The sequence below is a fragment of the Otolemur garnettii genome, unplaced genomic scaffold (assembly GCF_000181295.1).
Source record: "Otolemur garnettii isolate 467f Iridium unplaced genomic scaffold, OtoGar3 scaffold00017, whole genome shotgun sequence".
Taxonomy (NCBI): Eukaryota; Metazoa; Chordata; class Mammalia; order Primates; family Galagidae; genus Otolemur; species Otolemur garnettii.
In genome coordinates this window covers 11664931-11687553 of record NW_003852412.1, presented here as the reverse complement: position 1 = coordinate 11687553, position 22623 = coordinate 11664931, and the positions used below count along the sequence as shown (strand labels likewise).

The following is a 22623-nucleotide window of genomic DNA, read 5'->3' as shown; positions in this document are numbered from 1 at the left end:
AGGATTTTGGCATCCTGATTTTAATGTGTTCTGAAGACAAAATGTGTGACTCATGAAATAAAGGACACTAAATCAAAAATTTGAAATTATGAAAAATTTAGGTCAAAGAGGTAAAAATAAAAACAGCTGCTGGGAATGAAAAATGGCTGTAAGAATTTAGTTACAAGTACTTCACAAAAACATATTCATCACATTTACATAATATAGCAGTACAATACAAAGCTGGCTGCTGTCCTGACCAAGCAAGGTCTCTTATCTAACAAAAATAATTTAGATACATTTCTTTGTATGGAATTGTCATGTTTCCATTTTTGGTACAAAACATAGAAAAAAAACCATTGGCACAGTATGTAGTGAGAAGTCAGTTTTTCCTCCCCGTGTACTAGTTCCAAGTACTCTGCATTCCAGTTCTTACTTGAAAAAAAAGGAATCACTGATTCAATTAATTGAGCCTCTGTTTATACTTCTTAAAAATGCAGCATGGAGTGCAGAGGAAGAAAAACTAAGATATTTTGATTACCGCGTTTCTAATACTTATAATACAGAAGGGTTGGCTGGTAAAAGAGAAAAGAAACTCTCAGGTCTAACTTTATGTAGATCACAGAAAGTTGTGAAAAGAGCTGTATAAAAATATGCACTTGTGCTTTAGAAGCTTTTAGCATACAATTAATAGCTTAAAATAGTATTTACTGCCGCCCCGTAGGTCTATTTTCTGATGTATTTACACATCGTGCAATTTTTTACATCTTTAAAGCAAATGGCATGATCTCAAATATAGATAGGTTAAAAATATCTGATCCTTCCCTTATCCCCTCCCCAAACTTAGCAGTGGTGCATGGCACAACATACTCCATGGGCTATGCCCAGAAAATTTAGATTTTAATACAAAATTTAAACAGTAAATATATATAAATTTTTTTCTTTTAAAAAATTCTTGTCCAAGGGCATTCGGATTTAATGGCTTTTACATAGAATTCTCAGTGCCTTGAGGCTGAGAGCCAGAAATAAGGGATACTCATGATGGATTCCCCCAAGACGAGATGCCACTCCCTTCCCCATCGTGGATGGCTTCCTTACAGGAAAAGGGCAACACAAGCTGCTGTGACAAGCCTAGAGAGGGCATGTGTCAGGCCAAGGCCGTCTTCTAACTTGGGAGTTAATACCATCCACCAAAAGAACCACCGAGCAATCCAGGCTGTGAAACTAACTAGTTTATCAATAATTTGGTCCCAGTTGTTTTGCTCCTTTTAGGTAGTTTTTTCCTTAGATGTATCTTTTCAGATAAGCTGACTGGGAATCCTTAGGACTGAGGCTCTTGAGGAAGATAGTCAAGCTAAACAGTGGTGGAGAGAGATGAGCTGAACACTAGCTAAGCGGCTGAGTCACTATCCGGGGGATGAGCTCACAGGCACCAAGTCTTTGCTTCTTGTGTCCTGCTAGTTACAGTGAATCAGCTTCATGGCTGTACAAGGGCACACGGGATGACAGCAGAGCAAAGGCATTTGCCAACTATTTGTTCTGTCACTGAGTGATTGTTCCAAAGAACATTTTTTTTTCATGGAATGTAACTTTCTGAAAATGAATTTTGGGGACTTGAATGATTCAAGGTCAAATATTAAACATTAGCTCCTTCACCTATACCTGCCATTGTCTATAAAGGAAAGCCTCTTGTTCACACTACTGAGATTCACAGTGCCCTTTGTAGATCAAGAGGTCCGCATGTCCGGCTGGGCTTCAGCTGTCGGACGGCAGCCTCAGACTTTTGCACTTCAGGTCGTCTAGCGTCTTCCAGTGTTTGTAGTTATCAGCCAAATTTTGCATCAGGGCTGGCAGATGTGCAAAAGCTGCAAGGACAGAAAAGAATCAAAAGAACCGTGTTAAGTTACACCCCAGGATTTATAAGGCTGGGGCTTCCTGGGAGAAGACTAGGATCGGAATTGGAGTACCCTGGGTCAGGCCTTAGGCTGTAAGTGAACACAGGGGCATTAGGACAAGTTGTGTGGCACTAGTTTCTGAACTACAAATAGGTCCTTTTAATTAAAAACTGAAAACCTGTTTATCAGTGACATTATCAGAAGGACCTGTGATTCAGAGTAGATTCAATTTATTTTGCATTCTTTCTAGAATTTCCTCCAATAATAGAGTAAAACTTGTATAAGTCTTGAGAACATGTCCTCTAAAGAAGCAAAGACTTGTTCAGCCATTTATCAAACATCCATTAAGTCTTCTGTACACAAGCCTCTGGGCCATGTGCTGGGAACGCAAAAAGTACACAGGTGCCACCTCACCCTACCTGGCCACAAACAGCTAACAGCTAACTTTTTAAAAATAATACAGTTGCCGTTAGGCCCAGCGTGTGTTATGAAACGTGGTAATCCAAGTAGAACAGAGCATTCTTTGTGGATGACTGAGCAGTAACTCTCTCACCGTCCCAGGCATCGAACATGTCTGTGATGAAGTAGTCGATGAAGGAGATCTGGGACTTGGGGATGCTGCAGGTGTTCCGGTCAAACACTGGCATCACCACTGGGAGCCCCTGTCTCTTCTCCTCATCCGTCTGCAGGAAACAAACACCACCACAAAGGGCTGTAGGGCCCGTCAGACATTTCTACAGTAACATCTTGTGTTTTTAGAACAACCCTGTGAAAATGGGTCATTATCCAACTGTGTAATTACAGAAGTAGGCTCAGCCAGGTCTTAAGACTTATGTAAGTCAACCACTGTGAGCTGCAGAAACTAATAGCAATCTTCTGACGTCCAGGTCTCTTACATTTTATGCTATGCCATAACCCCACCTTACGGATTGATCTTGGAGTAATCAGCCCTTCTGTGATCTGCTTGAATTATTGTAATGTCAAAATTATTTTCAAAGTTACACCAGTGCAACTTCTCATATCAACCAATACCAACTGTTGTTTACACTGAGGGTGCAGAAGCAATAGTGAATAAAACTGCTAATGTCTTAGCCTGACTCCAAAACTAGCACCAAACTCTATTAATAGCAGTGGTCATTCTATTATTTACTGTCTCACGTTTGTGGTTTTAAAAAGTTTTGCTTAGGAATTAGCTCTTTGAAGCAGTAAGAATTGTTAGCCTTATTAGATCTTGGCCCTCGAGTACACATCTTTAATATTCTGTGTGATAGAACGTGAAGTACACATAAAGCAGGGGGGCTGCGTACCAGCACGATGGTCGTCTGGAGAAAAAGCACTTAAGCAATTGAGTCTCAGGCTCAAAAGAATGTCAGGCAAGGTATGATTGTTCAGATTTGGGTATTAGGCATGCAGCTGTCTCTGGGTGTGTGGGAATCTGAGTATGAGTGTATGAATGTGTATTATGATTCATTGACGTGAATATTAAGATCCACATTTATTGGTGCTATACCGAGGCCTAATTTGTAACTTGTTTTTTTTGAGACAGAGTCTCACTCTGTCACCCTTGGTAGAGTGCCATGGCAGCACAGCTCACAGCAACCTCAAACTCTTGGGCCCAAGTGATCCTCTGGCCTCAGCCTCTACAGTAGTTGAGACTACAGGCACCCATCACAATGCCCAGCTATTTTTTTAGAGATGGAGTCTTGCTCTTGGCTCAGGCTGGTCTTGAACTCCTGAGCTCAGACAGTCCACCCACCTTGGCCTCCCAGAGTGCTAGGATTATAGGCGTGAGCCACTGCACCCAGCTGTAACGTTTTTTTGTTTTTAATTCTGGCTTCTGAACATTTCCTTTTTAGGAGAAAGAGACCTAAATAAGCTTGCATCAAAGAACGTAAAAGTGCTTCTTTTTCATTCCCCATTCACACATTCTCAGAGGAACTGGGAGGGGGCCCCATGTCCTCTCTCTGAGCCCTGGGAAGTCCATTCATTAGTGGCCTCCCGCTAGCTCCTGGCTCAGCTTGATTATTTTGGGTTACTGGCCTTAAAATATTCACTGGGGTTCACGGAGTAGTTTGATTTTTCTCCGTATTCTCTCATGTCCTACTTTCTTTCCTTCAATTCAGGGATTCTCTTTACAGCCTTGACACTGCAGTTAATTTACTAGGTCCTCTGCTAGCCACCCCTCCTCCCAGCCTTTCTAGACATCAGCAGCTATTCTCTCTCCTGCCTCAGTGGTACGTTTCAGCCATACAAACACACACACACACTCCCATCAAGTAAACTACTTGTGGTCACTTGTATTTCTGCCAAGTACACATATCAGTGCTTAGAGCCTTTTCTCCGGAAGTAGGGCTCTATTTCAAATGTCATCTGTTTTCTGGATTTTTCTCCCTTTAACTCCTTTACACGGCCACTGTTAAAGCACATATTGCTGCTCTCCTTATATAAAAATTGTTTTCTTCCCTTAATTTTGCTCATAATGCTTTTTTCTTCCAGAAAGTCTTTTCCTTTTTCCATATTTCTGAAGCCCCTTTTTATCTAGGAAGAAACTCTCTGACCTCTCATAGCACTTAACATACACTTACTATCGGTGTACTTTTATGTACTATTTTTTTTAAAGACAGAGACTCACTCTGTAGCTCAGGCTAGAGTACAGTGGCCAGATCACACACAGCTCACTTTAGATGGTTCCTTCTGGCTTCAAGCCATCCTCCTGCCTTGGCCTCCAAAAGTGCTGGGATTAAAGGCGTGTGCCCCCACGCCCAGCCTGGGTGTACTTTTCATTTTTTAACCAGCACGTCAGTCTGTCAACATCTACCTCGTCCTCCCTCACTGCAGGACTGTGAGCTGCCCGTGGTAGTGATGTGTCTATGCTGTGCTGTGTTCCCCCATGCACCATGGAGATGCTCAGTGAAGGAATGGAGGGTTTCCTAGTTTTTGTGCAAGTTTAAGATCCAACAACTTGATGAGGAAAAATTACTTTCAAAGGCTCATGCCCTTTCTCTTAGAGAGACTTCCAGTAGTGACCAACCACATCACTCAGGCCTAGGGGAAGCCAGAAGTCTACTCCAGGGAGGAGCAGTTAAAACTAGATAAAGAGCTACTCAGCTAGAGAATCCCTGCACTTCCATGACCTAGGGCCCCTTCCCAAGAGGGAAGCTGAGCTTCCCCAGAGAGAGCACACCTGTGCAAAATATTCCTCCGAGATCCTCCCGGCCCATTCGATGCACAGGTCCAAGGGGCGGCACGGGTTGGCCACGTCAGCACACTTGATCATCATGCGTTTGATCAGCATTTGGTTTTCAGGAAAGTTCTTGCCAGTAGGGTTGCATTCACAGTCGCTGCCCTCAATCTGGAAGAGATGGTCAGACCAGGGTTGGTTCTAGAGAACAGTGAAGGCTGTAAAGGCTAGCTCTGCAGGCTTGATAGGCAGCTACCCAGGGACACTTAGGCCTGACTGGGACTCAGTGAAAGAGGCTTCTCCTGTCCGTAATTCTGTGTATAAGATACTGATAAGGGAGCTTGAGTGATACAACATAAGAAGTTTGAAAGGTGAAAGTCCCAGTCCCCATCCACCCTCACCTCCATCTCCTTCCCCAGAGATAACTGCTACAGCAGGTTTTCTTTGGAGCAATTTGGTACGTAATCTTACACAAGGAGGGTTTTCTCCAACTTTTATGGAAAATACATAAAAGTAGAGCTTTAAGTTACTTTAATACATTAGAGGTGAAGAAATAGCACATACATCTGATGTTTTGATTATGTGATTTATTTCTACTTATTCCCTCCCACTTTGTTTTCTGAAGGCACATGACCACTCCTTTGTGTTCTGGGCAGTTCGGGGGTGTGAGCTATGTAGGTCTGGGGCACTTGGATTAGGAAGTGGGCAGGGCAGGAGCAATCGCGGGGCACTTACATAGAACCTGGAAGATTATTATTCTCCACTTTTGAAGACTCCATCGAATTGTGTGAAAACAATGAGCTCTCTAGAGCTCTGCCAAGCTGAAGTACTGCCTGACATTTAGGGACTTTTGTTTTGAGACTAGACCTATTTAGACCATTAATAGGCAGCATATGTTCTGAAGTTGGTTTTGATTTCTTAGCATTGAGAAGGTACTGCTTATTGTAGATACTGTGTAAACAGTAAATTTTCACACAGAGTTGGGGCTTTCATAGACAGATGACCTTCTAAATTCCATGATTTCTGTTTAATTATTCCCCTTTCAGTCCCTACATCCTTGCTCCCATAAGTCTTCTATGTAAGGAGAGGGCCTTGTCATTCTAATGTGGAATCCCCGGAGGATGGCACCAAATAGGTGAGGTGGAAATTGAGGTGGGTCATGTGATAAGTCCTGCACAGACAGTCTCCTTATTGATCAAGTTAACTGTCTCACTTTGTTGCCCTCTGTTGAGTGCTATGGCATCATAGCTCACAGCAACCTCAAACTCTTGAGCTCAGCCTCCCAAGTTGCTGGGACTACAGGCACCCACCACAATGCCCAGCTATTTTTTGGTTGCAGTTGTCACTGTTGTTTAGCAGGCCCTGGGCTGGGCTTGAACCCCTTAGCCTCAGTGTGTGTGGCCAGTGCCCTACCCACTGAGCTGTGGGCACCACCAAGCCATCAAGTTAACTCTTAAGATGACCATTCCCTTCTCTAATCTCTACTGATAAGCAGAATGAACAGAAAGCTTTTCTGCTTTTGTGGTGCTGTGAACAGCTTCATGGCTTCAGAGGTGAGCTGATCACATTTTACACAACAGAGATGTGAACTTTCCATCCCATATTCCTAAAATCCAAATGGGTAAGGACCTTAAGGAATGTCCAAGGTGCATCAATAATTTTTTAAAAATGAAAAACAACTTTTGCTTTCTAGAGTGCAAATTTTATTACAGTCTTCAAGTACTGGCATTCTTTTAATGTTAAATAGCAAGAACATTCTTTGTTCTTTAAAATATTCTCCAACTTTGAGGTCTCCCAAGAGCTCAGAGAACAGAGGATTAGAAAGGGCCTTGGACTTCCCACACCATCCTTTCTGTCAGTCTCCGCCTGTCTGCAGGCGCCCACCCTCATGTTCTGTGGGCCTCCTCGCTCTTTTTGTCACTAGTTTTTTCTTCAGCTTCTTTCTTTCAAGGAGCCCTGAGTTGCTGTGAACTCTGTCAGTTTATTCTCATCCCCAAGGAAAAAAGTCGCCAGTACTTTGAGCCTTTACCAACTCCTCCAAGCAAATAGCCAGTTTGCCTTTTCATTCCATGGAGAGAGGAAATGATTTGGGGCCTGAGTCAGCGCCTGTGGAAATGTACTCGTTTGTATCTTCTGATGGGGAAGGTGCTTACCTCAGCTGCCAGTGGCTTGTTGATGCTATTCACAAATTTGTTCACATGTTCAAAGTGTTTGGTCATCTCTGTTGCCAAAACCATGTCAATAATAGCCTGGCGCAGTGTTCGATAATGGTTCCTAAAATAACCAGAAAGCAAAAGGCCTTGTTCACATCATGTCCTGAATTAGAAATTTTCTGCCACATTTCACCAGACTTCCTGCAACCTGGGAGGAAGCTGAGGTGCAGAGTTAGGAAGTGAGTGGAGATCACAGGTTCCACCTGCGCGTCCTCCCAATGAGCCAGACCTGCAGACGCTACCCCACTTTCCCCAGTGACCACTGACCCTTCCTGATACCACCTGTCAGGAGATGACAATACCTGTCACATGCTTGGCATTTATTTTAAAGTGCGATTCCCTTCTACCTTCCCTTCAAGAATGTCAAAGCAGTGACAGGCTGGCACAGCTGCCACGTGAGTTGTGCATTCTGTGCAGACACAGTGAACACAGTGCAGAAAACAGTCATGATTTCTTTCAATGACAGCACTGTAAGATTTTGTTGATAAGTAATTCTCTAGACTGCAGGTGAGAGAAGTTGTAATGCATGGAGCAACAACCCTGCCCCAAATTACTTTCCAATTCCTATCTTTTTCTAGCTTCAAGAGCTAGAATATGGGAGCTCAATAAAATTGGCTATTTGAAAAAATTCTTTCTGCAAAAGTTTAAAAACCAATCTTTAAAGTTAAACTGGAATAACTGGTCTCCAACTTTCCTCAGGCTCTGGAGACCACATAGATAAGTGGTCCTGAGGTCCAGGTAAGTGCTGAGCTCTGCCCACTAGCCTGCTGGTGCTACATAGGAAGTGCCCACAGCCTGATTGTGGGTTTACTGATAGTAAGAGGAATTGCTCGCATCTCTTCACATTTGGCCAGCCTGTACCAGAAGAGAGCACAGCTGGGAAAGCTACCCAGACCTCTGGGCTCCAGCATCTCTACTGGGACCTCCTCAGCTGTAGGAGTTTAAGTGGGCCAAAATTGGGGGGAGGGACAGGGGAGGCCACATTGCTCTTGAGTTACACAAAAGACAAGATGTCTTCCTGGGAAGGTAAAAATACATTATACTTGTGCTTTTCAGTGTATAAACATTTTCAAGAACTCAATGAAGACCAAATGAGATTTTAAAACACAAAGGCCCAAGCACAACAAACCTGTCAATGTTCTTGAAAATGTTGCATTTGGTGTCCTTGACCGTCAGCTGGAAGGCCAGGGCTGTGTGGTGACTCTCCAGAACAGCAGTGTCATTATAGAGCACGGCAAGTTCACTGCCTGCATTGCAGAGGAAAGAGTTGGTCCTTCCTGGGTGATCCACGTCATGGACTGTGGCAGCTATCAGGGCTGCCACCTCATCCAGCTGATCAAGGCTGCCCTGGGATAAGGAGGAAGCAAGATTGAGCATTACCCTCTGGGTTTTGGAGACCTGCCAAGAGGGGATAGACTCAGCGATCTGGGATTTTCAGAATGTTCCTTTAGCCTGCAGAGCCTTCTGCCTTCCTGATGCTAAGAGCTGGCCCTGGACACGTTCCATCACCTTACTGCTGTGTAGTATCTGGAGGGAGATGGAAATCTGAGCTTCAGGGACAGCAGATACCTAAATTCTTTATCCAGAGTCCATTAACTCCAGTTCTCCAGGAAGGAAGTGGCCAAACAGGCCTTCCGAGCTGGCTGCTGTGTGGTATTGCTGTGATTCTCCCAGTAAGCAGACACAGCAGAGAGTAGCCTGTGACCACAAATATTTGCCGACTTCTGAAAAGATGAAGAGTGCTGGTGGCAACTGGCATAGATACAACAAAACTCTTCACATGATGGTGAAATGATTAGAACCAGGCAGTAAAAGAGGACTGAGAAAACCCAGGCTACAGGGGAGGCTCTTGGAGCTAAGCACAAATTTCAGCCCTGAACTAGCAAGCAGTAAAGGCAAAAAAAAGAAACTTTCTAAAGCTCTCATTATGTGATTAAAAAACAAACCAGACCATCCAGGGGTGTGATTTTTTTTAGCTGGCAGCTTTAGGGGGAAGTTACCAAATGGGCTACTGTTGTGTCAGAGATGCTGTACTGTGAATTCATTCATTATTTATTGGGTGCCTGCTGGGTACCAGTTATCATGTGTAGTGCTAGAGCTACAGTGCTGATTTATACTGGCACAGTCTCTGCACTAATGGAGTTTGTAATCTAGAGGGAGAGAGACAAATTTAAAAACACAAACAGAAGTAATTTACTGCAAGATGTGCTAAGAAGGGAAGTACAGACGCTTTGGGAGTGCAGCCCTGGCACAGATCTAGTTCAGAGCAGCACTGTTCATTATGTGTGTGGTGATAGAAGGATTTTATATTTATGCCTCCAGTACAAGAAGCCCTAGTCCCATGTAGCTATTGGACACTTACAAAATATGGCCAGTGCAACTGAGGAATTACATTTATTTTAGTTTTAATAGCCTTATATGGCTAAGGGCTCCCATACTGGATAACATGGGCCCAGAGGGTGGTCAGGGATGGCTTCTCCAAGAAAGTGATTTCTGTGCTGAGCCCAAAGGATAAGCAGGAATTAGTCAGGCAACAAGTGGCAAAAAAAAGAATTCTAGGTAGAAAGAACCGCCTATAACAGGTTTGTTTAGGAAACCTAAAGAACATCACCGTGGCTGAATGATGCTCACAGCCAGGTTTCCAGAGCAGAATAGCAGCAGATGTGATTCTTTTCATTTTTTCTCAGATTGATTGTGCAGTGCCCAGGGCAAGCAAGCATGCCCCATTTCACTCCCAGTCAGGAGGAGCCACAGCAACCTGCAGGCACAGTCAGCTGCCTCCAGGCTTAGGATCTAGAATTACCCCACCTCAGGCTCCCCACCTTCACCGAATACTCCTGGACGGGGCCTCAGCTAGTACTCCTGTAGTATGTTCAATCCTGCTTAGAGTCTAGGGCCAATTTACTTCTAAATTTTTCAATGAAATAGATTCAAATAACTGGAGCAGAAGATAGAAGCAGCACTAGATGAGATGTGCCTCTCCTCCCAGCTTACACTGATTTAAACCACAAACTCAATGATGATGGCCCTTTTACAAAAGTACTAATAAAGGGCTGTGCCCTGCAGTTTGGGTGGGCACTAATAACGCAATAAGAAATGGCAGGGCACAAGTGAATCTAAGAGTAGAATGTGAACATTTTAAAACAATAACTGAGAAAATGACATGAAGGCTGTGTTGACCAGTTTGATGGAAGTATTTCAGATTGCATGTGAAAACCCCAAACTGTACCCCAGAAGTGCATTAATGTACATAGTTACCATTCAATTACAAAAAAAAAAAAAGAAAGAAATGGCAGGAAGGTGGGAGAAAAGGCTGGGCTAGCTCACCAGCAGAGGAGAGAAGCAAGGCCCTTCCTTTATGGGGAGAGCCATCCATAGAAGCAAACCCACCACTGGTCAAACTCCAGACCCTTGGAGGTACACACATCTCTGCATAGTCTTTTCCTTCTTTAACCAGTAGAAGTAAATTTGGATCACACTGAGGAAGACTGGTCAGAATGAGTTCCATTCTAGATAAGGGTTTCAAACAGTTTCTTTGTTAGAATAAACAGTCACTTAACCCAATAATAAAAGTGGAATGCTGCCTATCCTGGCCTCTCCACTCACAGTGGTTCCCAGGAATCAGGTATGGGGTGCCAAATAAATTGAAAGGGCCTGTCAGCTCTGAGCAGTTATCTCTATGGGTGGACTGGACATGCTTTGTAACAATGACATTAAGAATTTTAGCTATATTACATGTCCATAGTGATCAAAACAGCAGGGTATTGGCAGAACAATAGAGACACTGACATTTGGAACCAAATAGAAAGTCATGAAACGAAACTAACCTGATCTTTGATAAACCAAACAAGAGCACACATTGGGGGAAAGAATCCCTATTCAATGAATGGTGGTGGGAGAACTGGATATACACATGTAAAAGACTGAATCTGGACTTGCACCTTTCATCATGTACAAAAATCGATTCAAGATGGGTAAAAGTTTTATCTAAAAAACAATAAAAATCCTAGAAGAAAATGTCAGAAAAACTCTTGAAGATACAGGCCTGGGGAAGGATTTTATGAAGAAGACTTCTATGGCAATTGCAGCAACAACAACAAAAATAACTGGGACTTAATTAAATTTCAAAGCTTTTGTACAGCTAAGGAGACAACCACCAAAGCAAATAGACAACCTACACAATGGGAAAGGATATTTGCATATTATGAATCAAAGGCTTGATAACTAGGATCTACAGAGAACTCAAAAAAAGAGCAAACAATCCCATCTATCACTGGGCAAGAGAATAAGCAGAACTTTCTCTGAGGAAGACAAATGAATGGCTAACAAACATGAAAAAACACTCATCATCCCTGATCATCAGAGAAAGGCAAATCAAAACCACCCTGCAACACAAAGTCCCAAAGCTGCAGATACTGGTGCAGATGTGGAGAGAGGGGAACATCATTTTTATATAGTTGGTGGGACTGCAAACTACTACAGCCGCTTTGGAAAGAAGTATGGAGAATTTGCCAAGAACTCAAATTAGATCTCCCATTTGACCCTGCAATTCCACTACTAGGCATCTATCTGGAAGAAAAAAAAAATCATTTTATCATAAGGACATTTGTACTAGATTGGTATCGCAGAGCAATTTACAATCACCAAGACATGGAAACAACCTAAACGCCTATCAACTCAGGAAGGATTAACTAATTATGATATATGCATACCACTCAGCCATAGAAAAAGATGGTGACTTCACATTTTTTGTATTATCCTGAATGGAGCTGAAACACATTCTTCTTAGTAAAGTATCACAAGAATGGAAAAGCAGTTTTCCAATGTACTCAGTACTAATTAATATGAAGTCAGTCAACAATCTGAGGCATGCCCACAAAGGAGAAAAACTCACTTCAATTCAAGTCGGGGGGTGGGGTGCTCTCACTGAATGGACATGGCGGGGGGGGGGCGGTTGGGACACCTTTTGTGTGTCAGTCATAACCACAAGAGGGAATCTACCTAACACAATCAAGTATTTTGACCTGGTTATTTGTACCCTCACAGTAACTTGAGATAAATTTACTTTTCAATTAAAAAAATGAATTTTAACCTTGTCACATAAAGAATTAGGGGTGACAGATGACATAAAGAAGAGGCGAGAAAATATTTCCCTAGCCGTCTCTGTCAGTGGCAGCAGGGCTGGTAGAAGATGCCTCAGGAGTAAATCTTACTGGAAGCCCCTCATGGTGGACTCACCACTGATCATGGGCTCGGGACTGACTCTCCAGGCACAGGAACCCTCCAGCCCAGCTCTCCAGGGTTCCCTCAGCAGGCTGAGGCAAGAGAATCGCCTAAGCCCAAGAGCTGGAGGTTGCTGTGAGCTGTGGCCCCACGGCACTCTACTGAGGGTGATAAAGTGAAACTCTGTCTCTAAAATAATAATAATAATAAAGCTCTAAATTTACTGATTCTCAGGAGATGATGGGGAGAAAATATCTTTTTAATTATAAATCTACCATATCTAATCTAAGGCTTATTTCTTTTTCTTTCTTTTTTTTTTTTTTTTTTTTTTTTTGCAGTTTTTGGCCGGGGCTGGGTTTGAACCCGGCACCTCAGACATATGGGACTGGAGACCTACCCTTTTGAGCCACAGGCACCACCCAAGGCTTATTTCTATTGCAGAAATTCAGACTGAATATACTAGCTGAACTCTCACAATTTAAAGAAAAATAACTTATTTTGGAGCAGGAGTGGGGAGGTGGTGAAGTTACTAAGGAACACCTAATATATCAAATTTTTAATCTATATTTTCCTAGCATGGTTCTGCTTAAGTGAAGTTCATCTCTAAGTCAAGACTGGAATGTCTGGAGATCACTTTGGTCTTGGTGTTAATGAGCAGGGTGCTGTTCTCAGATGGCAGTGTGTGACCTCACCTGTGCAGCATCTCACTTAGTGTCAACGGAACGTGAACTACAGGAGCAACCCAGAAGAGTCTCAGCTCCTCAAAGTGTCACCAAAACATAGGTTGATGTCACTGTTACTTCTTTTAAAAGTAGAAGACAAAAATCTTCAAAAGCATCCTTCTTGGATCACTTTATCCTCTTGCTGATGAAAGTGAATACTAGGACAAATACATTTGGGGGAAAACCAAGCAAATATCTACACACCTCTACCCTGTGTGGTGCCACTGCTGCTCCTCCCATCACCTGTCCTACTATTGCTCTAAGTATCTAAGGTCTTAATCCCTCCTGAGCACCTGTTCTAAGAAAACCTAATGTCAGGAATTCATAGATTGATGTGAATTTCAGTCTCTCCAGGACACTTCTTCAGGGATATCTAAATTTTAAGCTTTAGTTCTGATTGTAGCAAATGACTTTACAAGCTTTACTGTGCAAGTAAAGTAATGGCAGTCGGGAAGGAAGGGAGATGGGGATTTCTTGCCAGCTTTAAGCAGGGCTGCCCTAAGAAGAAAGGTCAGAGGTTTCTCTGCAAATCACCACCCACACATAATAGTATTGAAGTCCAAGTAAGACTGAAGAATATCGTACTCTTTCAGATTTATGCAAAAGGCATCAGTACGCAGATACACATATTAATACCTATATAACACATGTATATAAGTAAATCAGTGTAGAATGCTGAATGCCTCATTATCTGGATTATATGTGTATACATGTGTATACCAATGGCCAAGTCTGAAACTAAAACTTAACCTCTAGCCCTAGTATTCTATAATAATCAAGCTGTATCCTGCAATGTAGTAAACCAGAGCTCCTAGTATACGTTTGGAGAATGGGTTCATGGATCAGCCATATGTAAAGGAGGACTCTAGGGTGCCATAAATTATAATTTTCAGCATTTGGGGAAAAAGAGGACTAGGAGAAACAACACCCAAATGGCCAATTTGGTAGCAAAAAATAAAAAAAAGATTGGTTACAAAATAGCTCCTTGCCTACTGCAGTTACAAAGACTAAATTCTTAGATGGCCAATCCCAGCAGATAAATCATAATATCAGAATTCTACCTTCACTCTTTCCTTCCCGAGGAAGAAAGCAGTGGCGTGGAGGACGTCCGCGGCGTGGGTGGAGTTATGGTAGGCGTTGGACGAGTGATAGTTGGCTTCAATCACCTGGAGCCAGGCCCGAAGAGTGGTTTCAGAACAGTTTAAAAATTCACATACTCCAAACCGGGAGAAGACCTTTAAGCCCAGGTAAACTAGTGGCCTGGAAAACAGGAAAACAAACCCTGGTTCATTGTATTCACTGGCCCAGAAACTACTGTCTTTGAGAATATTGGTGGATGGAGGCATTTTTCTTTTGTGCACACCAAGCGCATAAAAACATCTCCCCAGATTAGCAGGAGATAGAATATCTCTTCCTCCCAGTCACCTCTTTGGAGCAAGGTGCTTCGTGGTAGCCAATCCAAGTTATCTCTAAGTCACATGCCCTTCAGAGTCTCAGACAGTTATCTCTATGTCCATAGAAGCCCTGCACTTTATCTTCCTTAAGCTCCTTACTGAACCTAAGGCCAAAAGGCAGGGCTTGGGTGGTCCATCATATCCAAGTGTTACTAATTTACAGAAGAGACTGATTCACAGCTTAGAGACCAACATTGCTGGGAAGAAACAGCCTTCTCCCTATATAGAAAAGGACCTTTATTTATTGTTACCTAATCTTTGGCCTACAGGATAATCTGAAGAAAAATTATAGTGCTCTCAAGTTCATTTTGTGGGATGGAGTGTCAACAAATTTGGGGCTGAGATATTTAGAACTTGGGCTCAGCAGCACTAAGGAATGGCCTGTGGATACTCGGGCTGATCCCCTGACTCAGTAACACACTCTCTCCACAAAGGGGCTCCCAAGGGGCCACAGTCCCTTAGCTTGTTTGACACTCCTCTAACATGGCACGAAAAGCCAGGACCCATTAGGTCTTCTGTGGCAAGGACATATGTCTCCATCAGAGTTTCTAGATGTCGAAGTCTTGAGTGTGGCCATCATTCCTGCCCTGCTCACAGCCAGAGAAGTCAAGTACCTTTTATGTGTAACTGCTTCCAATTCAAAGATGTTGAAGTCCCAACTTTCTTCATTGTCAAGTAGTTGAGCGACACAAGGGGGAACATCGTTAATGGTTATTGGCATCGCAAGGTGACTGTGACTCTGGTGCACGTCTGAGCAAACAAATGGGATGGGGGAGGCTGGTCAGTTGCGGACTCCCAAGTGTCCCAGAGCATCTTTCATCATCTTCAGGGTTGCTACTAGAAAGATCTTGTACTTTCAAGGGCAAGAAGATTTTTCACTTTAAGGTTCTTATATTACTAAACTTCAAGACCCCCCACATAGAAAAATAATTCAGTTTATCTAAATGTACAGAGATTCATAATTCTTAATCCTAATAATGCTCAGAAAAGTAATTTTAATTAAGAGACCTATTTCAAATGTAAACCACAGAGATGCCTGAACTCAAATGAGACCAGCTTCAAGTAACACCAAGGTCCTCCCAGAATAATAATCTTGACAGAGGAGATGGCACAGGCCACAGACAGGTGATCAATAACCAGTGGGTAGATGAAAACTTACTCTTAGTAAACACATACTCATTTCCTGACAACCTTCTCAAGCCATCCTAGAATAAAGAAAGATGCTGTTAGAAGCATGCTTTATATCCCATCCTCATTCTCTCATTTCCTTCACTAGGCAAAGACTTGAATCTTGAATAACACAATCCATCTGGAGCTCCAAGTTGAAGCAGAGCTCAAAATTAAATCAGAACAATAGCTACGAGACAGATGATGCTCCCCCTTCCATTGCTGTCAGTCCCAGGAGATGGAGACGTGGGAATAAAGCGGACATGACAGCACTCAGGACTCACACCTGAGCCGGGGCTGGTGCTGCTCTCATGCCATCTTCCTCTTCTGTCATTTTGAAGCCACATAAGTGAAAGCACAGAAATGATCTTGCTTTGAATACATGTAAATTTGAAGGGATCTAAGTGACTGTTACTTTTGTGTTTTCAGAGGAGTTGAAGCCATGAACCACATTTTGGGGATGGCCTTTTAATGTAAAGTCTTAAAAAGGCTGGGCTATTTTTTTACTAACATCTCAACTCATTTGCTTCAAATATATTTTCTGTTTTGAAACATGAGCATTCCTGCTAGCCTTTTAAAGAAAAGTTTGTAGATTTGAAGTCTTTGAAGAGACAGTCATTTATTGGCTCTTAACCTTTTTAACTAGTCCTCAAATGTTCTTGAATCTCAGTTTCTTTCCCTCTACTTTCCATCCCTGAGTACCTAATTATCTGACTGAAAGTCACTTAATCTGTCATCCTCAGAAAAGGCAGGGTAAGGTTTAAAGTAATACTAATGGAGGCCTTCCCTGAAGTCACACCTTGGATCTTTATTTAGACCAAGAGCTTAATTTAAAACATTGGATCAGTAGGTAAGTAACAATAGCCACAGCTGTCCTCCCTCTGAGGAAGGTCTGGCAAGAGATGCCTGTTTTTCCTTGCCTTTCTCTTTCTCCACTTCTCCCCTAAAATGAAGTGTTTTCTCACAGCCTCATCTGGAGAGGAAACCCATAATGGCCTGGTGGCAGGGGGTGGGTGGCAACTGGCTTGTTCCCATAGGGGCAGCAGTGCTGCCCTCTTGCAGGGCCCTTACCAGTGCCCTCTAGCGGCTGTGGTCTGCACTGCATCAGGTGAGGCAACCAAAGCCAGACCAGGGGTAGGAAAGGAACAGGAGTCACTCAAATTATAGGCTGGAATAGACAGGAAAGCCAGTCCCACTCAGCATTTGGTGGCAGGGTCAGACACAACCCTTCAAAGTAAAATTCTTAGACTTTTCTCCCAAAGAATTCTTTCAGCATCAGTTGCTGATGAGGAGCTCCAATAAATGATTTGACTTTTCCGCTTTTTCTTTACTTGCTGATAGATGATGGTTAAAGCCAAATAGATCACAGCAAAACATAAGAACAGGGTGCTCTTGGTGGTGCATATGGTGCTTCTTGGCGTGTGGCAGGGGGTGACTCCTCCTCTCCTTCCCTTCCTGAGCCACAAAGCTTTCCCCTGATTAGAAATGGGATCTCTATACAAACTTTCATTTAAAGAAAGCGTTTATAGCTAAGATTTCAGAAACTGCTGCTGTTTAAGTACAAACCCTCTGATTACATAGAGAGGCTGAGGTCCAAAGAAACATAGCTGTGACCCTCCATCAAATACTGCACTGGGTCTTGGAGGAGAGGCAGAGAGGGCCTGGGTCAGCTGCCATCTACGTCTAACAGTGACTGGTCAGCCAGCCCTGTGGAAGAAAGATTAAGGCAGGAACCCTTTGGATACATCACACACACTACACGTAGGTCTCAGTGTGGCTGCTTCTGGTCACACTGGAGTTAGTCCAGACAACAGCAAGCCTGTACCTGCAGGTGGCTGTTTGTGCCAGCCGCACTCAAGAGGACCCTGCACTCCCATTTCACCTCACACTCACAGTCATCAGGCCTCCGACGAGGTCACTGGTGTGAGGATCTTCCTCTTTGGTACCCAGCTGAGGGGAGTATAGTTCTGTGGTCCGTAAGATCTCTAGAACTCTGTCCAAGGCCTCTGCTACTGTGACTGGGCTGTTTTCTTGGGCTGCATTGATTATATTTATAACCTAGGGAAGCAAAGAACAAAATTGAGAACATTAGAATACTCCTTCCTAAAAGTCATGCTGATGCCTGGAATCCAAGAGAAATCCGAGGGTGACGTGTCTTCCTGTCCAATGTGACGGGTGCCTAGCAGCACTCCCTGGCTTCTGCAGCGTGCCCTGCGCCCCACACCTTCCTGGTGTTCTCCGGCCTCAGTGGCTACGTTTCCTCTGGTGTCTTTGCTGATCCTTCTCTACCTGCACTGGCTGGGCCTGCCCAAGGACTGGTTCTGGGCCTCTCGCTGTATAGTCCTTCTGGAAATGATGTTCCTTTCCCATGACTCTGGACACGTGTGGCTCTCACATTAACCTCCGGCCCTCAGCTCCCTTTGCCCCCAGGGGCTTGTGCATTCAGCTGCCTGCCCGACACGTGTCTGCGGGAACCTCACACTCTTTCTTAGACTCATGTTCTTACTCCCCTCTCCCCTGGCAAGTGCATAGACATAACAACAAAAGACAGAAGCGGTCTCCTTCCCTGGTTTCTCCACTGCAGGAAGAGCACGTCCAGTCACCTCCAGCCCTTAGTCCTGTTTCTGCCATTACACCATAATTCACTACCAAGTCCAGATGGTTCTACCCCTCAATGTTTCTTATTCTGTTCATTTTTCTCCACCTCCACTGCTATAATTCAGCCCAGCTTTCACCATTTCTACCCTGGACATCTAGAAAAGGCCCTAATTGGCCTCTTCTCTTGAACTCTAGCCAACTCCCATCCATTTTCTGCACAGTGCTGGGTGTTCAGCAAACACATCAGAACACGTCACCAACCTCAACTCTAGTGGTTTCGGCTGCACATACACCACAGTACAAACGTCTTAGTACAGCTCACCTGACCAAAGTGAGCTGAGGCCTGCCCGCTTCCAGCATCCTCTCTCCTCTGCCTGCCAAGCTCCAGCCGCCCTGATTTTCTTTCAGGTCCTATCCCCCTTTTCCCACCACAGTGTTTTTCCCCTTGCTGTTCCTGCCATTCCCCTTTTAATATCTCATGCTTCAAGCTCTGCTTAAAGTATAACTTCCTCCACTGAGACCTTCCCCCACCCCTCTCTCATCTCCCGGTCTACACGAGGGCCTTCTCTAATTTTCTCTCAGAGGACCACTTGCCTTCATAGCACTTATAACCTAGAAATAGGTGCTTGTTACATCTTTATTCACTATCTGTTTCCTCCACTGGGATGGACTCCATGACAGCATGGAATGCATCTCTACAACACAGCCCAGTCCTAGGCGGCCCTGACTGCCGAGTGGAGGCGCAGCTGCCACTCACCTTTGTGATGGGGGCCTCAATGGTCATGGAGTGGATCCTCGCCATGGACGGATAGCGACGGTTCTGTAGACTTGGTGCTGGAAAGAAAGCAAGAAAGTCACATCCAGTTTTGGCAGCTTGGCTTGGCTAAGTGCCCCAAGGGAGTCCCTTCCCAGACTGGAGGCTTGATTCTCATAGGACTATACTGCCCCCTGAAAAGCAGTGAATTTACCCATCTTTTATTCTGAAAAGGCTGAGAGCTCAGCCACTATTTGTCTGAGTCTGGAAAGGTGGTCTGGTAGGTAACCCCAGTGAGTTCCAAGTCCAAAGAACAATTTCAGAGACGGTTTATGGGCTCCTAAGGCCTCATCCCAAATAAAATAAAATAATTATTATGTACAGTGCATCTTACAAGGGTACATGTGAAATTTATTAGGTATAGAATATTAGTGTCTTAACATAATAAGAAAATGCCATGAAGGCTATGTTGACCAGTGTGATGAAAACATTTCAAATTGTATATAAACCAGCACATTGTACCCCATGATTGCGTTAATGTACATAGCTATGATTTAGTAAAATAAATAAAATTAAATTAAATAATAAAATAAAATGGCTGAGCCCGCTCTCAGCATGAATCAGGCCAGCCACTCCCCCTTGCTTTACCTTTAAGGTTCTTAACTCCCAGAACCCCGGGGTGGCTCTAATTCTAATCTCTAGAACATTTCATTTAAAAATACTTTAATACCTAGTTTAAAACTCAAAAGATACAAGCTTTACTTCAAAAGTACTGTTTTTAGCCAAGCATGGTGGCTTACACCCATAATCCTAACACTTCAGGAGGCAGAGGAGGAAGGTCAGGAGTTCAAGACCAGCTTGAGCAAGAGCAAAACCAATCTCTACTAAAAATAGAAAAATTAGCTGAGCACTGTGGTGGGAGCCTATTGGCCTAGTTACTTGAGAGGCTGAGGCAAAAGGATCACTTGAGCCCAAGAGTTTGAAGTTGCTGTGAGCTATGATGATATCATAGCATTCCACCCAGGGCAACAGAATGAGAGTCTGTCTCAAAAATAAATAAATAAAATTAAAAAATAATAAAAGTACCATTCTTGTCAGATCTTCCTAGCATTCCATCTGAGACAGGCAGGATGGACAGAACCCCCATCTTACAGACGGGACAACCTCACCCAGCCAACATCGGGGCCTGACTGCCACCAGCTGCTGTCACAGATGGCTCCATAGTCTTCAAGCTGCACTTGCCACATGCCAGGGAGATGACAGTCCTCCTCAAGTTCTACTTGAAAAACTGAGCAAGTTTCATTCATTTCTCTCAGCCTCCCCATCTAAAATGTTCTATCTATATCATCAATCCATCTCGAGATACTTCATTTTGGATTTTCTTTAGATCTTGGTCTCACTCCCCCACCATGTCCCATGATTATCCATCTTGCGCTAAGAATGGTTGATCCTGTCTCAGCACCCTCGGGCCTCGCTATTTCAGCTGCTTTCATACACAGGGTCCACTCTGGGACCTGAGGAACTGGAAGCTCCTTCACTTGCTCTTCCCGTGAGTTACCACTCTCATCTCTCCTTCCTGTTACAGGTACTGACCATCCATCCCCTCCTCACACCCCTAGAATAAAATAAAAACCTCCTATTTGCCAAATAAAACCCAAACAAGTGAGTGTAACCTAGTGTCTGTTCTCAGCTCTCAAGCTCTCTGATCTCCATAGTAGCAGCTGCTGGCTGCCTCTTTCTGGTTACCCTCTTGTCCTATGACAATGGATTCATGTGGTTACAGCTCTCCCATCCTCTCGGCTGTCCCTGCCTTTTCACTACAGGCTTGCCCTCCACCCTCTGTTTGGCTGCTGTGCACACACGTGCCTGTGCACCCCTGAGAGATGCTGCTCAGCTTGAGGCCTCATCTGTCACCTCTTGGAATCCCAAATCCACACCTCCAGCCCTGAGTGCCAGTCTTACATTTTAGGCATCTCTACGAAAAACTTGTCTTCTCACCCCGCAACCCAGCCACACCTAGAGACTTTCCTAGCTTTGTCGGTATTACTTCCTAATCCCCAGGCACCTAGGAATGAAATTTCAGAATCATCTTTCACTATCCTGTCTCCCCACTAATCCAGTTGGTTCTTGATCTAAGTCAACAGATGTAAGTAAAACACATCTGCTAAATTCTGACTCGTTCTCTGTGTGACATTTTAGTAAAGGAAAATCAGTGCATGCGGCAGGTGCACTGGAAACTGGGTTTATGTTTGGAGTGGGGAGGCCAGGACGCTGGCTCCACAGCCCCTCCCCGCTGCTCCCAGCACCCAAGATGATCTGTCTCACTATTCAAACTGAGATGCTTGGGTGGTTATGTGGCCCAGCACGTTAGGCCATCAACGAACAGCTATGGAGTCACTTCAAAGAGAAGACATGAGAACATGAAAGAATTTTAAAACTCTGAACATTGTTCAGCTTACTGGAAAAAAAAAAAGTAGTTGAAATCTCACTCCTTGGAGTTTAGATGCTGATGATTTTTGAACACATTCTTCTGTCACTTTCTACATTTTAAAAAGGTCAAAGAAATCTGGAAATGTCTCACCATCACTACCTCGAGATGATATGGACTTCACATCAATGGACTCTTTCCTCCTGTTCTTGTATCTGAATGAATGAGCCTCTAGAGGTTTCAGATGAGAAATGGGAGGGTGATCAGTATTCAGTGTATGCACAGAGTACGTTCAGACACATTTCCCCTTATTTTCTAAAGAGAACAGGTTAGTTTTTAAGCACTACAAAATAATTTTAAGAAACAGTAAACTATTTGTCAAGCATTAAGGTACACAACATTATCAGTCAAACTAGTAATTAAACAATGTCTTTTTCTTGTGGTGCTGCATTACATCATGGCAATGAATCTTATTATGGAGGATTATGTAGTTCCATGAATAAAATATCATTTTGAAAATAGACATTCAGACTGGAGAGAAAAATTTGTGAGGTTCCTTTTTACTTAAAGGACAGTATATTCATTTGGGTGGAGAAGGCTCTTACAGACCTTTTCTTGATATTTGAGGAACTATAATACTAGTAAAATCCAGAGATTTTGAATTATTTGAGAAACTAACTTGGGCCCATTTGGGGCATCTCTGAAAAGTCAGACCCCTAGATGGTCTTCTGGTTCTCTTAAGAATGGACTTCGTCGATTGATGTATGTCACATCACAGGAAGAAGAAAAGCAGTTTCATATTCCCAAGGATTTCCAACAGCTAAAACTTTACCCTTGCCCTTATTTTCTGAGGGGGCAAAAAGATTTTTAAAAACTTCTGCATAAGTTTTGCAGACTTTGAACTTAACACTAAAAGTGTGTTATCACATAAATGTAAAAACCAACAAAAAGTGCATGCCACCGGTGAGCAACAAGGTATAAAAAATGTCAAGGTAGCAGTGTTGGCTTC

The 22623-nt window shown here is 43.5% G+C and overlaps 1 protein-coding gene across 1 annotated transcript in view; it reads right to left on the bottom strand.

Annotated features, from left to right (window-relative positions):
* Window positions 1-79: 79 nt before the first annotated feature.
* Window positions 80-22623, bottom strand: part of PDE8B (phosphodiesterase 8B) — a 262662-nt gene continuing 240118 nt past the window's right edge. The window contains exons 12-22 of the mRNA XM_023510939.1: window positions 21768-21845; window positions 19190-19266; window positions 17728-17892; window positions 15827-15872; window positions 15282-15417; window positions 14275-14473; window positions 8398-8615; window positions 7209-7329; window positions 5059-5226; window positions 2428-2557; window positions 80-1844 (exon numbers count right to left, since the gene is read on the bottom strand). Of these exons, the coding sequence (XP_023366707.1) occupies window positions 1735-1844; window positions 2428-2557; window positions 5059-5226; window positions 7209-7329; window positions 8398-8615; window positions 14275-14473; window positions 15282-15417; window positions 15827-15872; window positions 17728-17892; window positions 19190-19266; window positions 21768-21845 (1448 nt within the window). The 3' untranslated portion in view covers window positions 80-1734. The remainder of the gene's footprint in view (window positions 1845-2427; window positions 2558-5058; window positions 5227-7208; window positions 7330-8397; window positions 8616-14274; window positions 14474-15281; window positions 15418-15826; window positions 15873-17727; window positions 17893-19189; window positions 19267-21767; window positions 21846-22623) is intronic.